The following is a 24,957-nucleotide window of genomic DNA, read 5'->3' on the forward strand; positions in this document are numbered from 1 at the left end:
CAAATGACTACAGGTGCAAAAACCTATGCTTTTCTGAATCTGAATTCCTTAAACATCACCAAATTTAAAGATAGATTCAGATATTAGAGAGCATTGGAATGCTATTATTTAACCTGGCATACACAAATCTAAATAGTGTTTGTGGTTTGAACTGGACAGCACACAAATTAAATTTTAGATGAAAGAATTTATACTTATAGGCTACAAAAACCTATGTGCAGAATATTCCGTAAGAACAATTGGTCCAATCTTCTATCCATGGAAGATTGCCAATGTTAAATGCTACAGATATTAAAGAAAAAGGAAGGAAGTGAGAAATTAAAAACATCTTATCTATTAACCCTATTAAAATAAAATTTGAGTCTTGGCTTTACAAAAAAGGAGGTGATTATATGGGATCAAACCTATATCTCCAGAAAAAGCAAGTGTCATAGAAAGGAAGGCCAAAGAAGATTTATAGATTACGTCCAGACAAAGAACTGCTGAACCATGTTAAGGAAATGTAAAAAGAGAGCTGAGGGGAAGTTATTTTTACAGTATCAACAGGCAAGAACAAAGCACATAAAAAAATTAATCACACAGATGTACCAGTTATTTGGAGGGCAAGTAGCCAGAGCAGCTTAGGAAACAATATTATCAAAATTTAGTATTATTTTTATCCTTTGGCTAGACACATGTTTGGTAATACAGAAACACTACAGTGGAATTAAAGGACTTGCTTTCTACAGTTGTTTGTACTAAGACTAACAGTGACCTCTGCAAATCAACAATCTGTGCAAATTGATCAGACACTGGTATTTGCTGTGGCTCATTCTGCAAAGGGCCCACTGTTCATCTGACAATTCTGCATTTCAAGGTCTCATCTACTTTCCATCACTTCTTCCCAACACATCTTCTAGCTCGGTACAAGCACTCATTTCTGTAGACTGGTAAAAGGAGTAGCTTTCTCCCTTATGGCACCATTTAGAAAGCAAATGTTTCTACATAGCTACAGAAACCTGGAAGAGGAGGAGAGACAACCTCACTGTAGAGAATAGAGCTTGTTCAGAGTGGACCAAACCACAATAATGGCTCTCCAGTATCGCTTTAAACCTCTGAAAAAACTTACTCAGTGTGTTTGAGTAGAGACCTTAACTCTGATTAGGCAAAGCCAAAGGTCCTGAACCAAGAATAGGATAAAGTGAGTGCAAATGGAAAAAATGATATTTCAGCATTTAGAAGATAAAACGCAAGTAGTCCGAGGAGCAATGACAAAAATATACCATTATACAGATCTATGGTGTGACCACTTTTGGAGTACTGTGGTTGCCTCACCTCAAAAAGGGTATTGCTGAGTTGGAAAAAGTTCAGAAAAGGGCAAGCAAAATGATCAAGGGGACGGAGTGACTCCCTTTTGAAGAAAGATTGCAGCACTCAGGACTTTTTAGTTTAGGGGAAAGGTGGGTAACAGGAGACATGACAGAAGTTTATAAAATTATGCATGGCATGGAGAAAGTGGACAGAGAAAAGTTTTTCACCCTCTCTCATAATACTAGAACTCAAGGCCATCCACTGAAGCTGAATGTTGGAAGAAAGTACTTCTTCATGAAGCACATAGTCAAACTAGGGAACTTGCTGCCCCAGGAGGCAGTGATGGCCACCAACTTGGATGGTTTTATAAGGTAAAGGGACCCCTGACATTAGGTCCAGTCATGACCGACTCTGGGGTTGCGGTGCTCATCTCGCTTTACTGGCCGAGGGAGCCAGCGTACAGCTTCGGGTCATGTGGCCAGCATGTCTAAACCGCTTCTGGCGAACCAGAGCAGCGCACGGAAACGCTGTTTACCTTCCTGCCGGAGCGGTACCTATTTATCTACTTGCACTGGCGTGCTTTCAAACTGCTAGGTTGGCAGGAGCAGGGACCGAGCAACGGGAGCTCACCCCGTCGCGGGGATTCGAACCGCCGACCTTCTGATCGGCAAGTCCTAGGCTCTGTGGTTTAACCCACAGCGCCACCCGTGTCCCTGTGGTTTTATAAGAGGATTAGACAAATTCACGGAGGAGAGGGCTATTGATAGCTACTAGCCATGATGGCTACACTCTGCCTCCACAACTGGAGGCAGAAATGTCTCTACATACCAGCTGATAGAAACCAGAGGAGGGGGAAATGCTCTTGTGCTCATGTTCTGTTTGCTGGTTTCCCACAGGCATCTGGCTGGCCACTGTGAGAACAGGATGCTGGGCTAAATGGGCCATTTGCCTGCTCCATCAGGCTCCTCTTAGGGTAGGCAACGCATTTCCTTGCCCCTGCTTTTTTTGAGTCCCATTCCCAGGGTGACCATTAAGTAAAAAAAGTTAAGGCACATGGAAATTACAAAAAAAATAATTACAGGCATGTTAAGCATTAATACATTTCAGAGAGCATAAGTAAGCGCTGGCAACTGGTCCAGACCAAAGTCATAGTTGCTGTCATATTTCAAAGCCATAAGCGGAACTCAGAGTCTAGATATTTGCCAGAAAATATTCCACAAGGTTTTGTAGCTATCCAAGTCCAACGCTGGTAAGCTGCCCATCTAGGCAATCTGTCTAACCTGTGACCCCCTGCCCTCCTGGCTCACAGCACCAATCTAATAGAACTCAGTACAGTTGGATACTTGCACCAGATGGATAATGAGTGTATTAATATCCTACCAGGTGCCTGTTTCTGAATCCCCAGAAGGTTCGATCAGGCTTAACCAGGGTTCAACAGTTTTTCCATGCTGGAAACTATAGTTATTAGCCTAAAACCTTAACTCCATATGTTCCACACGCCAGGACACGAAGCAATTGTCATTTTGACGAGGCAGCTAAATAGCAGAACTTAGTTCACAGGGGAACCATTAATGCTGTAACAAATGTAAAGGCAGTGTGATGTGGTTGGCATTATATAAAAGAACTCATGCAGAATCCCTTTAAAGTAGATTGGTTTTTTTCAGGAGACCTTTTCTTCCACTGTGATCATTCACCAATACAAACTTCTGCCCTCAATCTGAATAGGCTCCTCATCTTGTTACAATACTTTCCACTAATTGCAGTGACACCTCCCAGAACCGGGGTAGCTAATCAGCTTATAAGATTCACTACAGCTGAACTAGGTCATCACGCTACTACTAATACCACTGGCATATGCTTCTTTCGTTTATGCCTCTCAGGACGCCAAGCATTATTTCTGCATCCCTTTGAATAGGTGCTATCTCACACATAACGGCTGTGCTCATTTAAGCAGCACCTCTTGGTAATTCCACCCCCTTCTAGGGGTGGCAACATGGGAGCAGGCATTCTCTGCGACAGCTCCCAAGTGGTGGAACTCCCTTCCCCACAGAGATGAATCTGGCATCTTCATTGTACAGCTTTTGTCATATGCTGAAGATGCAAATCTTTACCCTGGCCTTTAACACCTGAGATGTATGTTTTGGGGAGGCAGCCTAATCTTGTGACTGTGGTTAGTTTTAGACTGTTTTAATATTTAATATTCACTCTTATGGTGAAGCACTGGTAGTGAATTGAAACGATCGTGTTAATTAAAATTGAAATAATTCCTCAAAGTTTTTGCAGCAGGGCAAGTTTTACAGTAATGTTTGGTAACTGTATATATGCATGTTTAAGGTAACCACTTACCTGGGAGAAAACCCCTTTAAACTCAGTAGGCTTTCTGATAATTATGAATAGGACTGCACTGTTCAGTCACACAATAAAGAACACAGAGCCATACAACACACACAACAAAGCAAGGACACAGGCACAGAGCCTTGCCCACTAACAAAACATTCAGCTCTGTCGTAATCATATTTGCACTTTCTGTAACTTTGGGGCAAACTGAGCAGAAGATAAAAATATTCGTTTATCCATAACTCCCTCACTGTACACCTATTTGCCAGAGGTTTGGCTGGCTTCACCACCTCAGAAGGTGCTACTGTGCCTGCAAATTTCACCCAATTTTGCTTAAATGTTATAGGCATTTGTTGATTTTCTCACTGCGGTCAACATGTCAGAGGCTTTGAAAAATGAAGCAAAGTGACTCTCCACTTTCTAGTGTGATGTCACTCCAAGGCTCGAAGCAAAGCTGAGACAAACCCCTATCCAACAAGGCAGGTTCCTCAATTAAAGTTCTGTTAGCTCTTAATTCTCTCCTTTATAGAACTGAAATAAATGTGCCCCAGTGTCTAGTGGGCATAGAACTCAATTTCTAGTGGGATAGATCTCAATTTCCTAAACATACTGTCAAAATTGACATTCTACACTTGGGTTCAAATTTAAGATATGGTGCTTCTGTGATAACTCTTCTCTTTTTAAATAATATAGGCACCTGCCTGGTTCAGCTAGTAAAACTGAAGCTGGAAATTCTTGGATTAAGTCATTGAATAGGATCCAAGATCAATAGTGTGCATGTGTCACTTTTCTACACATAGGCTCTCAAAACATCCTATGTATCCAGAAAGGTGCATTGAGCATCTTCATTGCACAGCTTTTGCTATATGTTGCAGACATACCTCTTTACCCCAGAATTTGACAGTTATTTTGTTTTGTGGGAGTTGCCTCTTTTGCTAAATGTATACTGCTTTGTTCTAGTATATTGTTGTAATCCACTCTGGGATCTTATGGTGAAGGGTGGATAAGAAATCTAACAAACAAACAAGCAAATAACCTACCAGAACAGCTAGTTTACCTCCAAGTCCTAAACTATTTGTTTTGCCATCTTATGAACATGATTGCCTATACTAAGGCAATTAGCAAGGTAATAATCCTTTTATAGAATCATCTGCCTTTCTGCATCAGCACATTCTTTAAATACTGAAAAATGAAATGCAATCTACATGTTATGAATAGCATTATAGTTTGGGACTCTATTTACTCTTACATAATCAAGGATGATTCTGATAATGATTAAATTCAACGGCAGTGTCCATCCAAGTAATCTGTTACATCTAATTTCACTGCTAGCAGCTGAGCGTGAGGAAATGATTTACACAAATCTGTCAACATTAATGACTGCAGAATGTGTCAATTACTCTGTGGCATAAAGTTCTATTTTACTGAGGCCCTGGTTGAACTATAAATGACAAGTCTCAGTTCAACCTTTAATCCACAATAGTCTTCATAATTTAAAACTATGGGCAGTCCGTATTCATAGGAGGATTTTAAAAAGCCTCCATAGAAGTTGAATTACTTCTCACATTAAGGAAGGAAATACTAGAGCATCTGGTGAATCTTGAATTATGGCCGTCTGTGCTCTGTCAGCTGTACGGCTAAGTAGATTTTGAGTTGAGAATTCCTAAAGCAATAAAATTAAAGTTGCACTTGCTGATTTTACTTCACCTAAAATAATTCATCATAGTCATGTGTTACCTACAAATATGCTTGCTGCTCAGTTCCACAACCAGGTCTACTGAAAGCTTATAGACCACATTTTCTGTGTCTCAAAAGCCCACTCTCCTAGCCCACTCTCAAAGTAAGGCAATGCTTGTGGTAATAATCCAAGCCACATTTTCTTGAATTGGCTGCTTTAGAAAATAAATATAGTATTTGTCACCACATCATCAATTTTCTTAAAATGAAGTGCTTTCAAAATTAAATTGGAATTAACTTTTATATAACATGTAAGGGTTACTTGTGCAGGAGCTGCTGCTAGAAACAACTAGCAATCTGGAAAGTCAGAAACATCTATTTACATGGAATGATCTGTATTACAGCACTAATCTCCAACTAGAATAAACAGGATCCACCAAGAGACTGTGCTTGAAGGTAAAGTGGGCTGTAATTGCTGTACCACTAGGCCAGCACCATTCTCCTCCCAATCACTATTTCAGGATTAATTTATTTTTAAGAGAGGGATAAAAAGGGGAGAGGAAGAGATACAAACTAATATAATAAAAACAACAACAACAAATTTAAATAGGTGCCTCAATATGCAGGTTAGGTTTGAAGATGGACCCCAGGTCTGGAAAGCTTGATGACTACTATATTGCAGAACAATCTGAAAATCAAATGGGCAGCAGTTGAGTCACTACCACACCCATAACTACACACACAGGGCAGAGTGGAAGATGGGGAGGACCAGAAATTTGGCATAGCTGTTGGGCCAGGAGTGGGTCTGATGGAGAGGGACCAGTAGATCCCAGGCTAGCTCATCCCCTCCCCATCTGCTTTATGTAAGCTACTGCTGGTGGGAATCCTGCAGGCGGAATGGAGAGCTCTTGTCAGGGAACTGCCATCAGCTCAGAGGCGGGAGGTGGAAGGGCAGTTGTGTTATAGGGAACCTCCGAAAGTCTTGCGAAGCAGTTCCTCCTCTGGCGAGGCGGAAAGCCCCACCTCCAGTGGGGAGGAGGTCGTAGGACCAGGGGAAGCTAGGGAGAGCCTCAACATCGACCCTGAGCAAGCCGGAGAGGAGGGAAGTACCCCTTTGCCAGTGCCCACTCTGCACAGTAGGTTTCGGCGCAGGGAGGGGAGGAGAAGGTTGGGGGTCAAGCGACTGTTATGCTGGGGGAGGTACAAAGACTGCCCACTCCCAGATTCTGCTAGCGACTGAGCCAGACATGAACTTGTGACGCTCTTCACTGTAAGTAGTTTTGCACTAAGAAGAAAGCCTGGAAAAGACAGGTCAGAGTCTTGCCTGTTCGCTCTCGAGCAACCACAACAACATCTGACAGCTCTACACCAAAGAAGTGATGCCGGCAGAACTGTTTGAGGCTCCCGCTGCTCCAAGCATGACAGATAAGGGGGGGTGTGTGCATTGCAGTCTTATTTATTTAAATATTTAGTCCTCACCTTCCAGAGTAAAAACCTTCCCAAGAGAAAAATAAAGTATTATAATACCCAAGTCACACTTAAAACCAAGCAAAATCAAACACAAGAAAAACTACAGAATCTAAGGGATCAGCTCGTAATGTAACAAACATCCTTGAAGAAATTCTGGGTCACAACTGGTCCCAAGGAAAGCCCCAGAAAGTACAATGAGGGCAAAATGACTAGCAGGGAAGTTGTTGATTTGGAAGATTTTGGGACAACAGAACTCAGATTCAAGCAGAAGTTCTGCTGTGCCATCAAAAATGGAAAGAAGTACAAGATACAGGAGAGGCTGTTTATATTACATAGCGACCTCTGCTATTGAGGGACCATGACTTCACAAGAATCTATAATAATCAAACTGGTTTAACACACCAGTATATTTATTTGTCCCATGCCATTCACTAAACAGATTACACAGCACTTTCCCTAGTGTGTCAGCAGTAACAGGCAATATTAGCGTTTGCCAGTGGCAGCGGCTGCCCATTGGGAGTGGTAGGGCAGAAGGGAGGCCAAGAAGAGGTGGTGCCTGAGCCAGTGGGAGCCACAGAAAACTAATTCTAGCCCGCCTGTCCCCAATCTCCTCCCTGCTGTGGTCTACAAGAGCAACACGGAGATGGAGGAGGAAGATGACAGGCATGGCCCCCCACTGGACAGCATGCAAGTAAGAAGACAATCAGGGCTCTTCCACACTTACCTTTGCTGCACATTTCTAGGCACAGGTCTGGGCTTCCTAGGTGTCCAAGCGTGCCCCAGATCTGCTGCTTTCCCTCTGAAAACCCACTCTTTACTGCTCGAATCAAAGCAAACTGCAATCTGAAAAAACTCAAATTGCCATTTGCTCCAATTCAGCGGTAAAGCTCAGGTTTTTCTAGCAAAAGTGGCAAGGGGAAAAACCATTCGTACACAGACCAGGAAAGCAGAGACATGTGCCTAGAAAGTGTGGGGCAAAAGGTAAATTTGGATAAGCCCTGTGACTGGTGGGGTAGAGCCCCATTCACCCTTATGGAGCAGCCTTTTGGCCACCTATTCGATGTAGTTAACCATTTTTGGTGGCATAGGCAGACGTCATTAGCAAGCAGCTAAAGTATAAATGGAGAACACTGTATTGCAGTTTAAGATTTAACCTAGACTTCATGAAGCTGAACAGAATTTACCTGGGTTAATATTCAAACCTGAGCAATAGGAAATTCAAGTATCTATCCTGCGGAATTTAGGTTGAAGCTAGTTTAAATATTTTGTAAAAGGCTTGTATTTACCTGATGATCCTCTGAGCGGCATACTGATGAAGTGAGCGGAACTGTGCTGACATATTGGCTAAAGCTGCCAAACAATTTGTATGAAGGTATTTGTCCTGTTGGAGATGAGGAGGGGAAAAAACACACACATCAAACTATCCTTTCTGTATACAGCAAGACCTGTCAAAAGGAAATCACTCACCAGTCTAACATCCGTTTACCGGAGGCAAAGTTGCAATGAAGACAAACCCAACTTGTGCTCTGATTTTAGGGGTAAGCCTTAGCAACAGCTTGTGCAATCATGGCTCAATATGCTTAGGTCTTTTAAGAATTGTCACTGCATATTTTTAGAGTGTGACTATATATTTAACCCTGGTCAGAAACAAAGCTGAACAACTTTTATTCTTCTTCAGTCCTTAATTTTTATTTTATACAACTTTTTAAAAAAGGTTTGCAATAATGCAGCTTCCGTTTTCTAAACACGGCAGGTGAGAAACAAAGAGGGGGGAATTCCTAAAGGCTTTTAAAATAACAACACCAAACTAAAGTGAACAGTCTCTGTGTCTCTAGTGGTAGGAAGGGCTGGTCTGGGGATGTGGAGAGGAATTAGCAATTAAAGTTGATCAGCTCCGTTCTACGTGAAATCAGCCCAAAATACAGTTCTTACCCTTGTTCGTGTCATGTTATACTGTATAGTCCTTATTACTACTAGTATCAGGAGACTCCCCAGGGAAATTTCTGTTAATACACGTTCTGAGTACCAAGTAATATTTTTCAATATCTGAAATAAAGAAAGGAAAGAGCATATTTGATTGTCTTACACTGCCTGTTATTATCAGTAATTTAATATATCTGTTTTAAAATCATTTTAATTTTATTACAGTTAAATTTTATCTATGTTATTTTAATTTGTGTAAGACAGCTTAAGTCTTGGTCTGGGAAAAAGGTGGAATGCAAACAAACAAACAAACAAACAAACAAGTATAATAGTGCTGTTCTCTGGACTATGGTTCCCCCCACCACCATCCAAACGAAAAGACTAGAAATCTCCATGTTTGATGCATGGCAATTTTAAAGTGGATGCAACCAAAGGATATAGGTTGGACTCCAAAGTTGTTTTTGTCTAGTTTTATAACTGCTTTGAGCTGTATAAATAAACTGAATGAATGAATGATGAAATAAAATCAATCTTTTCAGCAGCTCAGACTTTATATAGAGAAATATTGTCTACGGGTGAATCTAATCATGTTACACCTTGTGGTCACATCACTACCAGCTATGTCTGGTTCACCAGCTATGATTATTTCTGGACAGAGAGAGTCTTGACACTCTGACCCATGTGCTGGTAGCCTTGAGGTTGGATTAGGGTAACATGCTCTATGCCAGGGGTAGGCAACCTAAGGTCCGTGGGCCGGATGCGGCCCAATCGCCTTCTCAATCCAGCTCATGGACGGTCCGGGAATCAGCATGTTTTTACATAAGCAGAATATGTCCTTTTATTTAAAATGTATCTCTGGGTTATTTGTGGGGCCTGCCTGGTGCTTTTACATGAGTAGAATGTGTGCTTTTATTTAAAATGCATCTCTGGGTTATTTGTGGGGCACAGGAATTCATTCATTAAAAAAAAAAATAGTCTGGCCCACCAGATGGTCTGAGGGACAGTGGACAGGCCCACGGCTGAAAAAGGTTGCTGACCCCTGCTCTATGCCCTTGAAGGTGACTCGAAAGTTGCAGCTAGTCCAGAATATAGCAGCTCAGTTCCTATCAGCAGCTGCTACTATCAGCATATAACACTAATTTTGAAAGAACTGCACTGGCTGCCAATATATACAGAGATGTGCATTCAGGATCAGAAGTACACAAAGACAAGCTCACTGACGTCTTGGTTGCCCTTCCATATTAGGTTTACTTAACAGTTGCGGTTTTCATTATTAATAAAACTGGACTCGATACAGGCATAGGTAGCTGCTTGTCTGAAGCCAATGGCAGAAAGATCTCTTATTTTTGATCTTCTTTCCAAGGAAGCCAAAACCACATTTTCTTTTCAAACAAAAATCTTTTAACCAGACAGGAAAGCTTTTGCGGCTTCTTTGGGGGAACTCAGGAAAGTGTCTATATAATCAGCAATTTATAAAATGGCACTTACTAAAATTAATCTTAAATATCAATAAATAATTGTGGGTGTAATACCACAAAAGGAAAATACATACAGAGATTGGAAAAGGCAATGCGGCTATAAAAGGAAGACGTGCAACGGACAGGATGGGAGGCCCATTATGATGCAAAATGTCTTTATTATTTTTATTTTCTCAATATTTAACCACAGGACAAAGTTGTGTATTTCAAAGTTTCAAAGTTGCTAAAATAAATTAGCATAGTTTTTTAGAGGCCCTCTTAAGATGACTACAAAAGATTTCTGTTGCATATATTTATATTTTTATTTTTTAATTTATATTTTTTTTTAAAAAAAATGTTTAGAAAAGTATATCCCCACCCCATGCTGAACGAAAAGACTTTCAAAACTGAGGGATATTTCAAAAACAGTTTGCAATATAGTCGGGAGTGGGGAGAATTAAGCTGTTTAAAGGGGGGGGAGGGGAATGTTCCTTTGGTCTACCACAAGTTTCTTCTAGGAACTGAAGTACTTCCACGAATCCTAGCTATTATGCTTTATTTCATCTACAGACTGCCAATTTTTAAATTTTTTCTCATTATGGATAGGTTTGCTCCAATATTCAAAATAAGCATATAAACTGGAGAGTGTGGGGTGGAAGAGTGTAAACAGACAAACAAAACTCAATGATCAGGTCAGAGCGCCTCCATCATTTGGTTTAAAGAATTGGCTTATAAATAGTTGGATGGATCCAACCTAAGGTCCCTCTGAAATAAAGAAAACTTAAGATAGTCATGACAAACTTTTCACAGTAATTTCAGTAGGGCCAAAATGGAAATAACAGTCTGAACCCAACCTAATATTTTGAAATACATTCATGAACTGCATCATAATTGGAGTTAAAATGCAGGCTTAGCCAAAAACTCACTGGACATAACCTCTTCCTTTTAGACTCTATATATTGTGTAAAGTAAATTAGTTATGTTATATTTCTCAAATTTGTCATCCAAAATGGACCTGACTCAAGGGGCAATAAGAGTTTCTTGATTAGCCTCAGTATAAAAGGCTTAAGACCTATGGGAAAAGACTAGAGAATCTCAAATGCTTAGGAACAAATTGAATGCATAAAAATCAGCTATGCTGACATGACAACCACCATCAGAGTGAACTTGGCAACAAAAAACCCAAATTCATCATTATACAGAAGCACATTTATATTTTAAATTGATTTCTTATAGCTCATAAACTTACCACTTCATGAATGGATCGATTGAAGCCATCATCTTCAGTAAGGATTAACAAAATTATCAGAGCCATGTAAACATGGTGAGAGTTCCTTTCTTCGACATGATAAAGGATCTCAAGAATTGGCAAAACCTTGAAGAGAGAAAAATAGGGATGGAGAAGTTTAGTATTCAAAAGTTCCCAAAACAAACATACACATAATAATAATATACATAAAGTTTTAGATCCCTCTGATTTTACATAACCATTTTGTTAGTAATTTAATAGCTTCAGAAAAAGAAGAGGAAAACACACACAACTGACCAAAAATTCTTAACTCCCTTTCGTTTGCATGTGTTTTTAAAGCAGTCGGGGGTGGGGGGGGGGAAGAGTTAAATAAACTCCTATGAGGAAACATAAAATTCAATTACTAATAAACAAGACTCTTGGCAATGCTTTTATGATGGATCATCACATTCTAAATTTCTAGAGCTGACAGAGCTAATAATAATATACATCTAATTCCATCATTCTGGCAGGTAAAGTGGACTGAGTGTGATATTTTATCATTAATAGTTTCCAACATGGGTTTAAGACAGTTTTGCTGCTTCCATTTAAGAAAAAACATCCTGCAGAGTTCTCCCCATCCAGCAAATTATTTCAATCTCTTTCACAGCAATGAATGGCTAAACTGCAGGAACGAGCAGAAGATTGAGGGATGCTGTGGTGTTTTAATCACTGAAGTAGGGTAAAGTGGATACCAGGGCTTGGTTGATCCATAGCCAAGTAAATGCATTCTGCATACAATTTAAATACACTTTCCTCCCCCAAGAGTGGGAATATCTGTGATGATGTACACGAACAAACTTTTCACAAGCAAGATCCTCTGCTGAATACAGTCATATCTCACGTTACGTCTGCTTCATGTTACGTTCTTTCAGGTTGCATCCCGTGGCGACCCAGAAGTACCGGAAAGGGTTGCTTCCGGGTTTCGCCGCTCGCGCATGCACAGAAGTGCAAAATGATGTCACGTGCATGCGCAGAAGTGGTGAATCACAACCCGCACGTGCGCAGACACGCCGCTGCGGGTTGCATTCTTTTCATGTTGCGAATGGGCCTCTGGAACGGATCCCATTCTCAACCAGAGGTACCACTGTATTAGATTGGCAAAGCAGTGGAATAAGTAAATTACTTACCAGATTTTCCATATCTGTTCGAGCCAACATATATGTTCGAACATTGCTGTTCTGATGCAGAAGGATGTACAAAAGAAGGGTTGCTTGATCAGAGTTTTGCTGCTCACACAAAGTGGTGTATAAACTGTTAAAATTAATCTGGAAAGTGTGAGGATTTGGTGAAGGAAGAGCAGTGCTATCTGGAGGGGGGGAAAACAAACAGTTTTAAAGGGATTCATCTTACTGATTTGGTGATTTCCCCATAGTGAGGTGAGTCTTCAAGGGTTAGTTCAACAGTATTCAAACTTTTCAGACAATGGACCCACCTTTAGCCCAGACATGCATTTGAGGACCCTAATTCTAAAAAAACCAACAACATTTATTTCTAGAGTGATAGTGCAGCTGTAATGACCTACTTTGGGTCCTCTTAATGCCAACAAGCCCATAGCCAAACTAAGATTCTACTGAAAGGTTCCCAAGTTCAACTCTCTCTTTGGTTCTTGACAGATGGATAGGTTTTTAAAAAGGTACATACCTTGTGTGTTCTTGAAGGACATAATAGCTTGTCTGTAAGGGTTTGGTGTATCTGGTGCATCAGTCAGATTTGCTAGCACAAGTAGCAACAGAAGACTTTGATTAGCTAGAGGTGAAGACTCCTCCTGCTGAGGAGCACGCTTGCTGCCCACGCCTCCCAATGTGAACACTGTCCATAGGCCAGCTAAATGGAAGACAAGGATATCTGATTTAGGTTTTGCAGCTAGCCTGTATGAACTGTATATTGAACTCTGATTCAAATTAAGACATTTTAGAGGTCTAGACTTGATATGCAGTCCTATCTGCAGCTCACTCCAGTAGGTTAGAACTTCTTGATCACCAATGCAGAACATATAGAAATAATCTCAAAATTCAGAAATTAACCATCTTCAGTATGCAATTTAAAAGGAGTCATGCAAATTATATCCACATGCAATCTGATGGTACTATGCTGCGATGCCACTCCCTAGATTCAGCTAGACACTGTGATGAGCTTGTGCCCCAAATTGGGAAGCTGTGCCAGCATAAAACTGCCCAACTATGAATTTATGCCAATGTGGCTACCCAACACAAAGACAAAAGTAGGTGCAACAAAATTAAATTATCCTGCATCTGCTGTGCACAAAAAATAATAATTTACAAAGCCAAAGAAGGAAGGTTGTTTTTATCTGTATCAGTGCAATAAATAAGTATGGCACTATTGTGAAAGCCTTTTTCTTTACTTAGCTGCAGAATACATGCAAAACTAACCTTTCCAGTGAAGCCTTTGGCTCAACTCCTTCATGTAACTAAGTCAATAACTAAGTCTGAGCGCATACAATGGAAGCAACCTCGTACTGGGTAGTATTCAACTAATTTTGACTCACTGAAATTAATGAACATGGCTAATTAATGAACATAAGTAAGCGAAGTTCACTGATTTCAACAGGTCTACTTGAGTAAAATAAGGGACGCGGGTGGCGCTGTGGGTTAAACCACAGAGCCTAGGACTTGCCGATCAGAAGGTCGGTAATTCGAATCCCCGTGACGGGATGAGCTCCCGTTGCTCGGCTTCTGCTCCTGCCAACCTAGCAGTTCGAAAGCAAGTAGATAAATAGGTACCGCTCAGGCGGGAAGGTAAATGGCGTTTCCGAGCACTGCTCTGGTTCGCCAGAAGCGGCTTAGTCATGCTGGCCACATGACCTGGAAGCTGTACACCGGCTCCCTCGGCCAATAAAGTGAGATGCGCGCCGCAATCCCAGAATCGGCCACGACTGGACCTAATGGTCAGGGGTCCCTTTACCTTTACCTGAGTAAAACTTAGCTGAATACCCACCCACTGACTTTTCTGCTTACACCTGCCTCCTCTTCCCTTTTCTTCCTGTTTCCCATGTTGGGTCCTTAGGGCAGAACCCTTTCTCCTCTTGTACTCAGTAAGTGCCATGCACATTGATGATACATGCATGCATGCATGCACACACGAACGCACGAACGCACACTAATTTAATTTTGTACTCTTATATAAGGTGGATGAGAACCAATCAACAAAAAGAGGGGAATATAATACCACCTCACTATATAAATACTCCAACGACCCCTTTGGTTTCTTATCTTTCCACTGACTAGTTTTGCCAAATCACAGAGACTAAAAAACACACTTCATAGGCACACAAACTCTCCTTGAATTAAGCCAATTTGTCAGTTAAATTCCAAAGTCCCTAGAGCTCAGACATATGGGCTTGGTAAGCATGGAAACTAACAGGGCACTGGATAGGTCAATTAAAAAGTAGCTTGTAATTTCAATGCTTGGTGGAATGTGAATCATTATTCTTAAATATTTAGGCATAAGAAAACATGTTGCTCCAGTAGACAATTAGATAATAGACTCTGAAGACTGACAGCGATATCACACACTATATAAGAAAATGCACAAATTTCTCACCAATATTTTACAGGCTGTGTGTAATTTAGAATGCAAGCTTAACACAGTGAATGGAATTTGACTAAGATAATTATCCAACACTAGTATGCTACACAGAAGAAAAGACTACTGAAAACTAATTATGAAAGGATCGTTTCTAGGCGACATAAAGTCTGGCAAAACAAAATAAAGCACCCAAGTATTCAAAACTACCGTAGATTGGCTTAGCTTTGACGTATTAAAACATGACAAGTTTTCAGGCACAGCAGATACAAATATAAAGGTTATTTAAGGTTGACATAAATGCAACGAAATAACGCAGAACATTTTGGTTCTACCATGCTAAATCCAAGACTAGTACAATAATGGCAAGGGGGCCCAAACAAATTTTGGTGGAAGGGGAGGGACACTGAAGAGCCATAGCAATGATGCCCAGCATCCCCTCAGGTACCATTCTAAGATTATAGATGATTTCAGTGTTTCTGAACTACCGTATTTTTTGCTCTATAAGACTCACTTTTTCCCTCCTAAAAAGTAAGGGGAAATGTGTGTGCGTCTTTTGGAGCGAATGCAGGCTGCGCAGCTATCCCAGAAGCCAGAACAGCAAGAGGGATTGCTGCTTTCACTGCGCGGCGATCCCTCTTGTTGTTCTGGCTTCTGAGATTCAGAATATTTTTTTTCTTGTTTTCCTCCTCTAAAAACTAGGTGCGTCTTATGGTGTGGTGCATCTTATGGAGCGGAAAATACGAAGTTAGGACACTCTTAGACTTTCAGACCAATTCTATGCCTATATAAGAAGTGGAATTGTTGGCTATTAAAACAAGGCTTTGTCTCAGAAAAGTGTGCACGGGATTGCAGCCATAATTAGGGTTAAGATCTTGGGTTACACAGAAGAATGCTGCAATGAAGCAGGAATGGAGGGTGTCCCCCCCCCCTTTAGCACTTTTAAGAACTAGGTCTGTTTTTTCCAAAGAATGTAAGGTTGAGGGAAGAGTTTTGGGTAATGTGAACACTTGCCTACTAATAGTCTTCTTAATTGGGATGGAATAAATACTTTCTGGGGGGTTTTTTGTTTTCGTTCTGTTATATATTTTGTATTCTCATTTTATATTTTTCTGTTGTGAACTGCCCTGGGATCTTCAGATGAAGGGCCGTATGCATATTTAATTATTAATAATATTAATTTAGAATTACAACAATATACTGAGTAAAATTTGCAGGATTTTTAAATATATGGTCCTGATTTTTACAATGTGTCTCACAGCTGTATGTGCCATGCCATCTACCACTACTATCTGAAACGTAATTACGTACTTTGGACTGTTCAAATTTCTCTGCCTTCCATCTAAGAAAAGTATCCTAAATTAGGTTCTGCAAAAACATTACAGGTTTCCCATTGTGTGCCACATCCTCCTTATCTCTCAGAACTTTCATTAATTTGTCCTGTACTTTTAAAATGAGATTATGTCATCTTGGGGAATGCAGTTGTCTTAGGTTTAGGGCCAACACTGTGATATGCCCATTCTGGCTCAGCTTGATCTACCACTAGGTCTGGGAAAAGTGCAGACCACCATTCTAGCAGAGAACTCACTATGCCATTGCCTCCCACCAATTCTAGAATCTCACAGTCAGCTGACCATGGTTTCTCAGATAATCTTGCTTTACTGCAGATTCCACTGAGACTGGATTAACCACTGCAGCTTTTCACTATGACAAATTCCTAGATCCAGAGCTTCCAAAGCCACATACCCTTATTTACTTGATCTATGAAGTTAAGGCTTCAAGCGACAGAAACCCTAAACGCCATTCTTCCACTAAGTCTTTGCAGATTTGTTTTAACTGCAATACCTCTTCTATTGGTGTTGTGGCCACCGTTGATATTTTACCCTTTGCTGTTTCTGACGTATTAGCCACCATATTGTGGGCATGAGCTGAGTCCTGTGTATCAAATGTTTTGAGTAGACTTACTGTCTTAAAGCTATGGTTTTCCCAGTAGTGAAGTATGGAAGTGAGAGCTGGACCATAAAGAAGGCTGATCGCCGAAGAATTGATGCTTTTGAATTATGGTGCTGGAGGAGACTCTTGAGAGTCCCATGGACTGCAAGAAGATCAAACCTATCCATTCGGAAGGAAATCAGCCCTGAGTGCTCACTGGAAGGACAGATCGTGAAGCTGAGGCTCCAATACTTTGGCCACCTCATGAAAAGAGAAGACTCCCTGGAAAAGACCCTGATGTTGGGAAAGATGGAGGGCACAAGGAGAAGGGGACGACAGAGGACGAGATGGTTGGACAGTGTTCTCGAAGCTACCAGCATGAGTTTGACCAAACTGCGGGAGGCAGTGGAAGACAGGAGAGCCTGGCGTGCTCTGGTCCATGGGGTCATGAAGAGTCGGACACGACTGAACGACTAAACAACAACAACTGTCTTAAAAGTTTGAGTCATGCTCTTCAGTCTGCTGTCCTCCCAGAAACAGACCCTTTCTGGAGAGGACACCTTAACTATTGTGGGATGTTCCCACCTGCAGAAATGATGAAATTCTAGACAAGGTGGAAAACTCCCAAATCATGTTGAAATCTGGTTCCCTGTGCTCATGCACCCAACTTCCCTTTCACTCTTATATATAATCTTTATGTACTTTTTGTAATTCAGTCACTTTTTAAAAAACAAAAGCAACACACCACTTGGTTTCCCCAGTGAATAAAACAGCATACCTTTCACCAGAAATACCGTATTTTTTGCTCTATAAGACTCACTTTATCCCTCCTGAAAAGTAAGGGGAAATGTGTGTGCGTCTTATGGAGCGAATGCAGGCTGCACAGCTATCCCAGAAGCCAGAACAGCAAGAGGGATTGCTGCTTTCGCTGCAGAGCGATCCCTCTTGCTGTTCTGGCTTCTGAGATTCAGAGTATTTGTTTTCTTGTTTTCCTCCTCCAAAAACTAGGTGCGTCTTGTGGTCTGGTGCGTCTTATAGAGCGAAAAATACGGTATTTTCATGTACAGTACTTCACAGCAAAAAATTATAATCCTCAACCTTCATTCCTTATGTGCATGTGACAATTGTAAAATTGTCATTTTTAGTTAACAGCATGCAAAATAATGGATTAACCAATATCACTGCCAAGCTAGCTGAATTCAGCATCCTCCATCAAGCAGCTTCCCAAGTCAGAGCAGAGAGCTGACAGGGTGAGTTAAGCTAGCAAGGTCTTGTGACCGACCCCTGTACATCGCTGGCACCAGCAAGGCTAGACCAAGGCTCCAGCTTCTGAGCCTTGGCATGACTGCTTCCTGACTGACTGGACATATTTGCTAACCAGCCAACTCTGCTCCGTGTTTTCTCTCCTCAGCTCAGCCGGTCGCTTTTGCCCCTGTAATCACATTTGCCGAAATGGGTTGTTTGCCCAGTCACTTTTAACACATAATTTCAGGCTCCATAAATTTAAACACCCATATCCTCCCAATATTTAATGGTATCTTTGTTATTAGGATGACATTTGACCCAACTGCATTTCTTTAAGTTGGTTGCCTCATAATAAAAGCCTCTTCTGAGAATTCTTTTTTTTTTTTTAACCAATAACCTTGAGAAGAAGAAATGTTTTTCAAAGTCAGTCATCAGCATGCTTGGTGGTGCTAAGTTCTACATAAATCACGCACCCACACCCATTTTGAGGGAGGGGGAGAGAATAACAAAATGGAGAAAAAATCTGTTTAGCTGAACTGTTACTGCTTTACTCAACCCATTTGTTGCAAGACAAGCTGTCTATACAACAGGCTCTCAATGTCAATTCCGACTCAAGCCTGACCTTTTCAGTGTCAAGAGAAGCATATTTAGCCTTTTATTCTAACCTAGTTCCCAGCTAACAAGAATATTTAAAAACTACTCTGTGTCTATCTTGATGAATGCTTTACTTGGAATTAACCTTTTCACCCAAAAGGCAGAAAACTGCATTCCAGGTACCGTATTTTTCGCCCTATAGGACGCACTTTTCCCCCTCCAAAAATGAAGGAGAAATGTGTGTGCGTCCTATGGGGCGAATGCAGGCTTTCGCTGAAGCCTGGAGAGCGAGGGGGGTCGGTGCAAGAAGGGTGCGAGGGGGGTTGATGGGAGAAGTGAAAATCACAACCCTTCTAGGTAAGTGTGAAGAAGAGCAGGTCACTGACTTGAACATGAGGCAACACTGAGATACATTGGTTTATCTGTAATATCAACAGAGGCCGTTACTTCTCAGGGTTCCCAGGGACTGGTTTATCTACTCCTCTTTGTCAGCCACAAAATCTGTTTGCATTCATCAGCTAATACAGAGAGAAGACTATTTGGTGAAGCCAGTGGAATGGGGGGAAAGCATGGGGAACTGTCCATCAAGAACTTTATGGTGGACTAAATATACCTGCACTGGTCCACCTCCTCCACCACGCACAAAAAACCATTGCTTGAGGGGCTATTGCTGAATTGATAGTCAGTGTTGATGCAAAGCATCAGCCATTCACATAGTTTGATTTATCCCAGCCATCAAACGAATAAGCCAGCACGGAGATGGTCTTTTTGGCAAATGTGTCCTCTCTTTAGAACTTGTTCTCAAGAACTGTTCAGCTGATGTCATTATGATTGTCTTTAAGATTCTGGACTAAGTACATTCATGTTTGCCCATGCTAAATTAAACAGATGCATCTTTTTTTCATTAACTGCTTTTATTGTCATCGTTACTGCTGCTTTACACAAACAGTTGTATTTCCATTTTATTGTATTTTTAAAATATGCTTATCGATTATTTTGAACACCATTTGTAAGGTCAACCTGAAAAGTAATATATAAAATACCATGAACAAAGGTGCCAGAAATATAGGAAACAGTATAATGCTAAGCATGCTTACTCAAACGTAAGTCCTACTGTGTGCAATAGGACTCACCTCCAGATCACATGTGTATTGGTTTGCAGACTTAAGAGTCTCTATCAGGATGCATGTACGTGTATGCAATTCTTTTTATTTTGTGCTGGGGGGTAGATAGGTGGTTGAGATTCTGCAGGATATCACAACATGTTATAGGGATTCCTCTATCAAGAAAGGGTTGGAAACCCCTGCAATAAACAAATGGGATGGAAGAGAGGAAAAATGTCCAAGCTTAAAAAATGAACAGCAGTGGGTTCAGTAACGAACCCTGAGGATTCCATTTAAATTTTAAGTTGCCCACTTAGCATAAATTCCCTATATCTACCTGTTGCATATTTTGAATTCTACACAATAGATTATTTACAAAAACCAGAAGACAGAAATAAACTCACTACTAAGCAATTACAATAATTCCAGAATTTTATTTTTGGAAATGGAAGTATTATTCAGTTTTCTGTAAATTAATCTATAATAAATTTAATAAAAGCAATAAATATGAAATGCTTCAACCATCAGATCTTCCCTTCCTCAAATTTTAACCCATAATGCTGAAACAAATATCAGTGCTGTATCTCGACAGCTTGCATAGTTTATGGTTTGTTCATTGCCAAAAAATCAATGGAGGGTACCAAATGTGATAATGTTAAAGGGTAATCTGGGGAGACTTTTGCTCAACCTTCTCAGACACTCAGCCACAGGGGAGAGCCAATAAGGGGAAGTGCTCATCCATTGACTTTTCCAAGAAATTTATCAGTTTCCCTAAGGCCTCTTTTGCAGCATAAAGAAAGGTTATGTTGCCATCTCACTCTGGTTCACAAGTTTAAATTCCCATTGCAGCAACACCCAGAGAGTTTCCTGGTCCCTCAACTAATCTAATAGGAATGTAGCTGGCCTTCAATGGAGCTGGTCAATATAGTGAAGTCCAGCTTCGTTAACTACAATATTATCTGTATTATTGTGCAATGACACAGGAACTTTTACTGACTTTTGTTTGTTTGTGAATAGGTGATGTGTCATCATACTGGGGAGTAGCTGGAAAAGTTCTGAAACCAGAAACAGATGTGCTTGGTTGCTATTAAAGCACCAAAGATAAAAATACAAAAGGAAATATATTCTCCAAGAAGATCCAATGACGTTTCTTGACTAGATGGTTCAAATAAAAGAACTTAATGATGTAGGTCCCTAATATCTGAAAGACCACCTCTTCCCTACAGAACCTCTTGAGTGTTAAGATCAACAGAGGGGGCCTTCTTTGTAGTTCCAGCGCCCTCAGTAGTTGGGTGCAGTGATGGCCTGGGATAGGGCATTCTCTGTGGCAGGTGATAGGTTGTACAACCCCCCCCTTTAAAGGTACATCTGGCACCTTCAATATAGTTTCTGTTGCATACCAAAAATACACCACTATATACTGGTCTTTAACCACAGAGATATGTTTTCAGGACCCACCATATTCCTTTAAGTTGTTTGAAACAGTTTAATATTGAATCTTAAATTGTTGCAAGCTGTAAGACTCGATAGTGAAGGGCAGCTAATAAATTTAATAAATAAGAATAATAACATCAGAAGTAGCATATGCTCTCACACCAACTGTGATCAGTTTTCTCCTCGATAAATACCCATTAGTGTTGCATACAACCATAGCAATGGTAAGATCATCTAGGGACCATCCTAGTCAGCTCCCCCCCCCCCCCGCTCCCAGCCAGATGGATAATCGATATTAACAGAGGCAATGCTATGTTATTATTCTGTTACCCTAACTCTGTTACTTCATATGATGATGATTGCAGGGTCTGGGTTGATTCATATGGGGGGAGGCAGTCCTTGAGGTATTGCAGTCCTCGGCTGTGTAAGGCTTTATAAGTCAAAACCAGCACTTTGAATTGGGCCCAGAAACTAACTGCCACCCAGTGCAGTCAGGCCAGTCTAAAATGCTCAAACCATCTTCCCCCAGTGAGCAACCTAGCTGCCAAATTCTGCACCAGATGATGTTTCTGAACCATCTTCAGAGGCAGTTTCCAAAGACATCTTTGTGCTCCTGACCAAATGAGCCGGAGGCCAGAGCTTAAAGATTATTTCAGAAGTTTAATTACATCTTAGTAGAAAGCATGGCTGCAAAGGTACAAAGTTCCTTGCTATGGCACTGCACTGGGGAAACGATTCCCACCAGATGTTACATTGGTTCATCTGCCTTATACAGAGTTGTCCATGAGTCAGATGAGGAATTTGCTAAGTAACTGTGATTCCAAAGTCAACTCAAGCAGGACCAGGCTGCCCTCTCCCGATTGCAAAGATGTAGCCACAGAACAGTGCCAAGCATCAGAGCTCAGAAGCTTGAAAACATCACAGGATGCCATTGCAACAGCAGCCCTCTGCAGACACCAAGAGTCAAACCTTCAAACAGATTTTCAATAATGCTTAAAATACTCAGTACTTTACTGAAATCACTGCAAAAAGAACTTCAGAATGCAACAGAGGTAAGCAGGGGGGCGGGTTAGAATAAAGAAAAGGCTATTTTAAACAAAGAATTCTCTTTTATAACAGAAAATATTTAGGTGAGCAAAACCTCAAGACAGCAGCTTCTCTAAAGCTGAAGTAGCACAGGGCATTTTTTTTTAAAAATGGTGCCATCTTCACTGATGCAGCAATATTTTGAAGCAAAACACTTCTCTTTTGCACACACACTCCTATGCCTACCTACCTCTCTGCATGAAAAACACCCAGCCAAGGCCAATATCAGCACCTTGGGCAGCTGCCAAGGCTACCACCTAGGATGGCCCACCACTCAGGCCTATGTCCCAGCTTTGCTAAAACAAAATCGAAGTCAGCATGCTGAGAAGTGTCAAGCGGCTAATCTAGCTGCCACTTAAATTTCCCACAATGCCCCAGAGTGACGCTATCCCCAGGGGCTTTGTAGGAAACTGAAATGATGACTACACTTGCCTGACCACCACCACAAAAACCCACCAGACCCACCAATGGAAAATAAAGCCCACTGGAGGGAACATTGTCGAGCAACCCCTCAAACCTGGAAAAGATTCAAAGGTCATATTACACTTCTTTTGGAAAAAGCTCCAATACCGTGGTTCCCAAACTTTCCCCCAAATGGACCACTTCAAAATTGCTGATGGTCTTGGCACAAACCAGTAGTGAATGGGGCCTGATGCAAAAATGTGCAGACCAATGAATGTAATTTAGCTTAGTACAGTAGGTGACATTTTAGCCAGGCAAATGCCAGAAGTTTACACATACTCCTCTCTGGCCTTCCAGGCTCCTCCTTCTCTCTTTGGCAATCACTTGAAGCTGAGTAAGATTGCCGTCCAGGAACACGGTCCTAACTGTGAGTCCGTAAATGACTGTGTAGGTCAATTCTGGATCCACAAGTCCTACGCCAGTATGGTGTAGTGGTTAAGAGCGGTAGTCTCGTTATCTGGGGAACCGGGTTCGCGTCTCTGCTCCTCCACATGCAGCTGCTGGGTGACCTTGGGCCAGTCACACTTCTTTGAAGTCTCTCAGCCCCACTCACCTCACAGAGTGTTTGTTGTGGGGGAGGAAGGGAAAGGAGAATGTTAGCCGCTTTGAGACTCCTTAAAGGGAGTGAAAGGCGGGATATCAAATCCAAACTCTTCTTCTTCTTCTTCCACAGTGGGGACATAGGTTTCCGGGCAGGAGTTGATCATGGTGAGGGTTTGCCAAGCGTGCCTTCCTCTTAGCACGTTTCTCCCTTTTGTCCTGAGTTTGAGCGTCTTCAAAGTCCACAACACCTTTGGAAAAGGCTGTTCTCCAATTGGAGTGCTCGGAGGCCAGTGTTTCCCAATTGTCGGTGTTTATACTATTTTTTTTAGATTTGCCTTGAGAGTCTTTAAACCTCTTTTGTTGACCACCAGCATTACACTTTCCATTTTTACGCTTGTAATAGAGTAGTTGCTTTGGAAGATGATAATCAGGCATCCGAACAACATCGCCAGTCCAATGAAGTTGATGTTGAAGACTCATTGCTTTGACACTCGTGATCTTTGCTTCTACCAGTACACTGGCATTAGTTTGCCTGTCTTTCCAAGTGATGTGCAAAAATTTTCGGAGACAATGCTGAGAGAATCTTTCGAGGAGGTGGAGATGGCGTTTATAAGTGGTCCATGTTTCACAAGCATACAGTAAGGTTGGTAGTACAATAGCTTTGTAAACAAGCATTTTGGTTTCCCTGTGAATGTCCCGGTCCTCAAACACTCTGCACTTCAGTCAGGAGGAAGCTGCACTCGCAGAGTTCAGGTGATGTTGGATTTCGGCATCAATGTCGGCCCTTGTGGAAAGATAACTGCCCAGGTAGGAGACGTGATCGACACTTTCCAATGTTACACCATGGAGTTGGATTTGTCACACTGCAAAGGGGTTGTTTTGTGCTTGTTGGTGCAGCACTTTGGTTTTTTGGATGTTGAGTGATAGGCCAAGCTTTTTTTAAGCTTCTGCAAAGATATTTAGGATGGTTTGAAGGTCATCCTCTGAGAGGCCACACACTATGTTGTCATCAGCATACTGAAGCTCTGTGACGGAAGTTATGGTAACCTTACTCTTTGCTTTCAGCCTACTCAAGTTAAAGAGCTTTCCATCTGTTCAATATATGATTTCTACCCCGGTGGGGCATTTCCCTTTGACAATGTATAGGATCACGGCAATGAAAATAATAAATAGGGTTGGGGTGATAACACATCCCTGTTTAACACCTGATCCCACTGATAATGGTTCACTTTGAGAGCCACTGTTATCTGCGATTGTTGCTGTCATATTATCATGGAGGAGCCGAAGGATCTTCACAAATTTATCTGGGCAGCTGATTTTCAGGACAGTCCACAGGGCAGTATGATTTACAGTGTCAAAGACCTTAGGCCAATAAACGCCATATACTGCCTAAGGACACATTCCACCCAAGTAAAAACACTCAAGGAGGCCATGGCCAGGGGTGGATGGCAGGATGTGGTCTGGTGAGAGTTCAGAGGGTCAAACAGAGAGGCCTGGCCCTTGGGCATGGGCTTCTCCATCTCTGCAGCACACAATTCCTATCACTAGTCCTTCTTAATACAAACCAGGT

At 41.4% G+C, this 24,957-nt stretch overlaps 1 protein-coding gene across 5 annotated transcripts in view; it reads right to left on the minus strand.

The window, feature by feature from the left end:
* DYM (dymeclin) overlaps positions 1-24,957 on the minus strand; it is a 164,740-nt gene that overhangs the window by 82,476 nt on the left and 57,307 nt on the right. For all 5 annotated transcript variants that reach the window (XM_082241932.1, XM_082241933.1, XM_082241936.1 and 2 more), the window contains 5 exons: positions 13,087-13,269; positions 12,573-12,751; positions 11,404-11,529; positions 8,707-8,820; positions 8,061-8,155 (listed from right to left, as the gene is read on the minus strand). In XM_082241932.1, coding sequence (XP_082098058.1) covers positions 8,061-8,155; positions 8,707-8,820; positions 11,404-11,529; positions 12,573-12,751; positions 13,087-13,269 — 697 coding nt within the window. The remainder of the gene's footprint in view (positions 1-8,060; positions 8,156-8,706; positions 8,821-11,403; positions 11,530-12,572; positions 12,752-13,086; positions 13,270-24,957) is intronic.

The sequence above is a fragment of the Podarcis vaucheri genome (genome assembly GCF_965113315.1).
Source record: "Podarcis vaucheri genome assembly, chromosome: 11".
NCBI lineage: Eukaryota > Metazoa > Chordata > Lepidosauria > Squamata > Lacertidae > Podarcis > Podarcis vaucheri.